This window comes from Selaginella moellendorffii, unplaced genomic scaffold (assembly GCF_000143415.4).
Source record: "Selaginella moellendorffii unplaced genomic scaffold, v1.0 SELMOscaffold_18, whole genome shotgun sequence".
NCBI classification, from domain to species: domain Eukaryota; kingdom Viridiplantae; phylum Streptophyta; class Lycopodiopsida; order Selaginellales; family Selaginellaceae; genus Selaginella; species Selaginella moellendorffii.
In genome coordinates this window covers 1017589-1024504 of record NW_003314279.1, presented here as the reverse complement: position 1 = coordinate 1024504, position 6916 = coordinate 1017589, and the positions used below count along the sequence as shown (strand labels likewise).

Below are 6916 nucleotides of genomic sequence, written 5' to 3'. Positions count from 1 at the left end.
AAACCCTAATCCAAAGCAACGGAAATATCTATGCTAAAGCAACGAATATCCATCCATTGCCGGACACGAGATGCTTCCTTTCGGAGAGAGCGACCGAAGCAGCGTGCTACAAAACGACTCGTGGATTTGGGGAGTTTTGGATTTGGTCCAAAGAGAGCCAGCTAGCTTTCGTGTGATAAATGTGGGGAGTGTTCTTCCTTCCTCTGGATTTCTCGTCGTGTTCTTCGTCGCCGCTCGCAAAGATCTGTGGTTGCTTCGGCCAGGCGTCGTCGATCGTGATCCGACTGGCTTACGTTCTCGACGCGGTGATCTGCTGCTGCTTTTGCTGCTTCCTCTGCGAGGCCCGGCTCGACCACCCCAAGTCTTCTTAACATCTGCATTGGCTTGCTCATAAGCTCTTAGATCATCCAAAGTTCTCTCGGAGGAACTCGAGGAGATGGTTCGCCAGGACCAAATCGCGAGAGCGCTCTCACTCTTTTCCCTCCTCGCCCTCACCACCTTCTACGTGATCACCATCGCGCTCGCGAGCTGGGCGCTCAACCGCGCGTTCAAGGAGTCCACGCCCGGCTCGCCGGTAGTAGGATCGACGCATGGTAAAACTTGTACGTTGGGTATGTTGACTTTAGTTGACTTTTACTTACAGGGAATGCGGCGACTCCATTCCTTGCGTTGACCACGCTGATCTCCGGGGTCGTCGGAATGGCGGCGGTGATACTCGGGCTCCAACACGTGGCATCGTGGAAGGCCAAGACGCTAATCGCCGCCAACGCGGCCACCATTATCGCGTGGGCTCTCTCGCTACTGGCTATGGGGTAAGATACCCGGTATTACTATTACCATCACCATTACCATCCTTGTTTTACAGGCTTGCCTGCCGCGAGGTTGGGCTTGGAGGGCGGAGGGACGGTAACCTGGTAAGAAGTTTGTGGTAATGGTCATGGTAACTTTTGAGCATTTTTACAGCGGAGCTTGGAGGGGTTTGTGATATTCCTGCCCTGGGTCCTGCTCGTACAAATGGTGACGTGGCAGGCGGCCATGGTTGTCCAGCGAGTGGAGCACGCACCCCCGACGACCCCACGAATGACTGTGTGATTGGATAATTTATTGGCAGGAAATTGTGTGTGATCTAATCCGGGAAATATGACATTCGATAATGCTGCTCCACACATTTTTGTGTTCTCATGTGTCGTCCTATCACTCGATCGAGAGACTTTGCGGTCGATTGATCCAGTTCTTGGGAAATCGATAGCAAATCGATCGATATAGCTCAAGTTTCCGGGAAACGATTGCTCTGATTGGATTGAATCGCGATGGAGAAGCAGAGGGAGCAAGATTTCCTGGACCGGTTGGTGATCTTCCTGGCCAAGCGCGATGGCATCGACAAGCTGGTGAAGACGCTCCAGTACACCGGTAAGCTCTCGCACTGGCATCTCTCGCGGCGGAGCAAGCGATCAAGCGTCCCCAATCTCGCCACTCGCGCCAAGGCGCTCGAGGTCTCGTGCGGCCTCGCGCGCAAGGCCTTCCGCCTCGGCCGCTGGCTCTCGGGCCTCAACAATCTCCGCGCGCCAGCGCCCAATCTCCCCTTCCTCGCGCTCGCCATCCTCGCCAACGCCGGCGAGATGGTCTACTTCTTCTTCGACCACTTCACCTGGCTCTCGCGGATTGGCGTCCTCGATCCCAGCCTCGCCCCGCGGTTCTCCCTCGTCTCGTCATCCGGGGAGGCGTTCGGCTACGTCTTCTTCGTGATCGCCGACGCCATTCTCATCGCGCAGGGCGTCCGGGAGGAGCGGAGGCTCGCGCTGGAGCTGCAGGCGATGGTGAGGAGCCGGGACACGAAGCTGGGCGATGAATCGAGCAAGCTGGGCGGGCAGATCCAGGCCAAGAGGGTTGCGATCACGGCAATCCGGGTGAAGAGAGTGATGTCGGCCATGGCGATCGCTGCCAACGTCGCGGATTTCGTGATCGCGCTCGCGGACATCGAGCCCAATCCGTTTGTGACCCATGCCGTGACGCTGGGGATCAGTGGATTGGTCTCAGCGTGGGCGGGATGGTATCGAAACTGGCCATCGTCTTAGTTGCATTTTTGGAGATGCCAAAGGGATCTAAAGTTGATCACTATCTGTCCACGTGTCATACGCCCACGTTTCCCACGCAGGACAAACTGTGACCGTCCGATCACCAGTTTTAGGGTTCCTCCTTCTGTGGCATGGCGCACCACTGCATGATGGCGATTGCTTGATCCCTGCGCTCCAAGAGCGCGGCGATGCAGCGCGGTGGGCTGCACATCTTCCTCTGAGTGGGAATTCCTCTTCACTTGGATCTCTCTACCGGCATTTTAGATCCGAGGGTGGGTAGCAGCATGGATTCGCCCAAGCGCGGCAGCAATCAGCACCAACAGCGCAAGCTCCCGCTCCTCCCGCTCGTCTTCCTGATTTTCTATGAGGTCTCCGGCGGCCCCTTCGGCGTGGAGGACGCGGTGGGCGCGGGCGGGGCGCTGCTCACGCTGCTGGGATTCATCGTCATGCCCTTTCTATGGAGCATCCCCGAGGCCGTGATCACCGCGGAGCTCGCCACGGCCTTTCCCGACAACGGCGGCTACGTGCTGTGGATCCAGGCGGCCTTCGGTCCCTTCTGGGGATTCCAGGAGGGATGGTGGAAGTGGCTGTCGGGAGTGATCGACAACGCGCTCTATCCGGTGATGTTCCTCGACTACCTCAAGTGGGCGATCCCCAGCGTCGGCGGCGGCGTCGTGCGTTTGGTCTCGCTGCTGGCCATCACCGCCGCGCTCACCATCGTCAACTATCGCGGCCTCACGATCGTGGGCTACACCGCGGTGGCGCTGGGGATCTTCTCGCTGCTACCGTTCGTGGTGCTCTTCTTCCTCGCGATCCCATCGCTGGAGCCATCGCGCTGGCTGGAGGTGGATCTCCGCAACACCAACTGGACGCTCTACCTCAACACGCTCTTCTGGAATCTAAACTACTGGGACTCGGTGAGTACGCTGGTGGGCGAGGTGGATCGGCCGCACGAGACGGTGCCGCGGGCGCTAGCGGCGGCGCTGGTCCTGGTGGTGGCGTCGTATCTCCTGCCGCTCCTCGCGGGCACCGGGGCGGCGCCGCCGGGCGACCGCAAGCTCTGGGCCGACGGCTACTTCGCGCACATCGCGCTCAAGATCGGCGGCGGCTGGCTCAAGTGGTGGGTGGAGCTGGCGGCGCTGCTGTCCAACGCCGGGATGTTCGAGGCGGAGATGAGTAGCGACTCTTTCCAGCTGCTCGGGATGGCGGAGAGGGGCATCTTGCCCGCGGCATTTGCGCGGAGGTCGAGGTATGGGACGCCGGTGCTGGGGATCTTGTTCTCGGCCACCGGGGTCATCCTCCTGTCGTGGCTGAACTTCCAGGAGATCATCGAGATCCTAAACTTCCTCTACTGCTGCGGGATGCTGCTCGAGTTTGCGGCGTTCGTGTGGCTGCGGATCAAGCAGCCGAATCTCGTCCGGCCTTACAAAGTTCCGCTGGGGACGATCGGGGTGACGGTGATGTGCCTGGTGCCGTCGGTGCTGCTGGTGGTGGTGATGTGCATCGCGTCGGCCAAGACGGTGGTGCTCAGCGTGGTGTTCTCGCTGGTGGGATTTGCGGTGTACCCGGCGATCCAGCTCGCCAAAAAAAAAAGCTGGCTAAGTTTCATTGATGCGCCGGATCCCATCGCGCTCAACAAGGAGAAGATCCCGGCGCTGGCGGAGGAGCGCATTGTGCACGCGCGGGAAGCTGGGGATGAACAGACCCAGCTCTTGTGCTCATAGAAGTTTTTTAAATCCTACTTCGCAAACAATCAACTAACCAAATGATGATAAAGGATAAAATGCTCCACAAATACTTTCAACCCATTGGAATGGCCATTGGTCAAATGCGGCCAAGAATTAAGACTTAATACAAATGCAATGCTTTTGTGGCTGGGAAGAGGCTTGATTTGAGATGAGAAGCTTGTTGCTCCTGTTGCTATGGACGTTCTTGCGTGTGCCCATTAATGAAAAGGGTGGCCACTCAACCTCGAGCAGATCCTGGCCATGGAGTTCCACATTCGCTACTTCCTCATCACTCAGCTCCAACCTGATAGATTCTATTATCCACGGACATGGTCCACAACACTCCGAATTGATCATGACCTTTTTGCATTGTAAGGCTGATGCTCTTTAGCCAAGTATCAGATGAAAGTTGCAGCCTTACACCCTCCCCAATGCGGGTCCAAATCTTAGAGCAGCTTTCAATGCCCTAGTTGATCGAGTCTCAGCACTAGCTAGTATGCATGGCTATAATCATGTAATGGCCACCTTAGGACTTGTAAGCATTGACTACCCGACTCTCTTCACATCTCTGCCACCAACTTGCAATGCACAGTCAGCCTTTTTGAGGCTGTTTTCCCAACTCTTAACTCTACTAGAGAGCTGTATGGCCAAAATGACTGTTATGCCTTTAACTTTGGAATGGTGAGTTGAGAGTGAGGAGTGTTTGGATCCGACCTTTACAGTGGCTCTCATCTTGTATCTCTCGAGCTTGTTTTGAAATATGACTGTAACTTGGTAATATTAGCAAGGGGATGGAAAGAGCTTTGATCAAGATGGGAGTGGTATCTTTACATCAAACATTTACTACCAATCATTTTGGAACCAATTGGGTGCTTGAAAATAGTGGATCCATCGTGATTTACCATGCTTTGGGGCCATGCTCTCTTGTGGAAACACTTATAAGTGTCTCACCTGGTCTAAAACTCCAGTAGGGAGTGTGGAGCAGGGCACCCAAGGTTTGCCTTACACTCCATCCTTACTATCTTTAACATTTAACAAAGATCGCAAAAAAAAAATAAAAAAATTGCCCTGCTTTAGGCTAGATCCATGCAAACTTAAATTCTAATATTAACCTTTTTCATGCGTACAATCAAGGAAAGCCACTCAACAAGATCCACAGGAAAGATGAAACTAATGTCAATTAGCTTGACAGGAGTGACAACAGAATTTGTCAAAATGGTGTGGACAATGATGTTTGAAGACACTCCCTTCAACTCTGAGTAGTCCCATGTGAAAATGTCTATGAGATTCTTAAGTGGTTTCCCACAAACAAAAGGTTTGGCTAGGCATTCTTAGTGACCAAATCAAGAGGAATGGTTTCCACCACTTTCAACACGATTAAATTTACCATCACCTCTCAATTGACTGGATGGTTTGGCAACACATCCTCTAAGATAGAGTTCCACAACCCTTGCTTATCTGATGCCATATGAAGAAGCTCAATGGTCCAAGATGTCAATTGATACATGAAGTAGAATGTCAACAGCTTGACCTTCCTAACAAACTGCTTGCAAAGTAGTAGAGAATCTGACCATGTGGCTCCCTTGTACTTACACTCACTTGGTGAAGTTGTCATAACTATTTGCGAGAATGATTAAATAAACTTGCTATCATCAAACAACAACACCACACTACACCTACTTTAGAGAAAACTACATCACAAAACAAGGATTAGAAAGTGGCATTGTCTCCATTGTCATTTTAGTGATCTCTACTTTGTCCCCAATCTCTTCCAGTGCAAGAAGACTGAGTGCATTGTGAAAAATCTCCAAATCCCCAAGATACATCCATTGTTGCTCTCGTTCTTCTTCATTCCACAACTGGAAAAGGAGTTGGATGTGTACTCACTTTCTAGAGAGATAGGAACTTAGTGCTCATAGGACATAGAAAAGGTATCTTAGCCTAGAATAGATTCCATTCATCTTTTGACCATTCAAGATGCAAATTATGCAGTGAAGCTGTAGGGTTAAAGTAAGTTAAAAGGAGGAGGAGAAGACCACGCACAGGACAAAGAGACCTGGCCGGTTCCTTATCAGGAGAGGATTGTGGTGTCTCATGGAATTTAAATCCTAGTAGGAATATTTCTAGACTGAAGTTATGTCTCCAATGCCACCGTTATAGCTCCGTCGATTCATCTATAATTATAAAAACTGGCAATCAGTCTTAGCATCGTAGTTTTCTTTGCATTTTTTTTTCTCGGGGAAGTGCCAACTCAAGGAGCCCTTACATAGGAAGCCACAGCCTCCTGATTGAGCTCGAATGCCATGGTCAGGCAGAGCTCTTGTGTCACCTTCAGATCTACCCAGAGATATAGACGGTCTCACATGCACTCAAGGCTTGCCTTGTTGCCTATGCCAAGACTCATACCGCAGACATAGATTGGGATGCCAACACACACACAATACTCTCCTAATAAGGAAATGACTTCATCACTCGTCAACTATATAATGTGCATGGTGTTGCAACAAATAGATATCCACTTTAGATTTACAAAGTCCCAGGAAAAAGTTGGGAAGAAAAAGTATGATGGTAAGTTTCTATACTATTTGATAGTCTCGCGGTGCCCACATCTTAAAGCATGAGTGTACATGACTGGGTGTACTTAGTAAATGCCAACTCTTGGCATGACACTACATGTAATCAACTAAAATCAAATACTGACAAACCAACAAAATGCTCCAAAATAATTTCTTATATTTTATTGAGTATATTGACCTAGAACACCTGGTTGTTGACATTCCCATTCATAGTCAATCCATTGTTCTTAATAGTCAAAGTTCGAAATGGCCATTAGTCAATGCAGCCAAGAATCCCAATGATTAAGAGCCCTTTGTTGCAAATGCAATATTTGAAAATTGAAGCTCAACTTGAGGCAAGAAACATGTTGGTGCTGCTCTTGTTTCTGTGGACAATCTTTTTTCCTTCTAGCTGCTTATGTGTGCGCTTCGATGTCGCAACTGGCTTGGGCATACTCAACCTCCAGCAGGTCATTGCCATGCAGGTCCGTATTCGCTACTTCCTCATCAATGAGATCCACCCGGACAGATTTTATGGTCCACAGACATGGTCAACAAC

General features: G+C 51.2%; 3 protein-coding genes across 3 annotated transcripts; all 3 read left to right on the top strand.

The window, feature by feature from the left end:
* The first annotated feature begins 156 nt into the window (after positions 1-156).
* LOC112346937 (membrane protein PM19L-like) lies at positions 157-1164 on the top strand. The gene is made up of 4 exons (XM_024676909.1): positions 157-593; positions 644-812; positions 866-914; positions 964-1164. The coding sequence occupies exons 1-4, from the start codon at positions 437-439 to the stop codon at positions 1090-1092; spliced, it is 504 nt and encodes a 167-aa protein (XP_024532677.1). The 5' UTR covers positions 157-436; the 3' UTR covers positions 1093-1164.
* A 26-nt stretch (positions 1165-1190) lies between these two features.
* LOC9650152 (peroxisomal membrane protein 11-4) lies at positions 1191-2115 on the top strand. The gene has a single exon (XM_024676908.1). It carries the CDS (start codon positions 1311-1313, stop codon positions 2073-2075), a length of 765 nt encoding a protein of 254 aa, XP_024532676.1. The 5' UTR covers positions 1191-1310; the 3' UTR covers positions 2076-2115.
* A 74-nt stretch (positions 2116-2189) lies between these two features.
* Positions 2190-3950, top strand: LOC9650151 (probable polyamine transporter At1g31830). Its single transcript, XM_002972055.2, has one exon. It carries the CDS (start codon positions 2360-2362, stop codon positions 3797-3799), a length of 1440 nt encoding a protein of 479 aa, XP_002972101.1. The 5' UTR covers positions 2190-2359; the 3' UTR covers positions 3800-3950.
* Positions 3951-6916: the final 2966 nt, after the last annotated feature.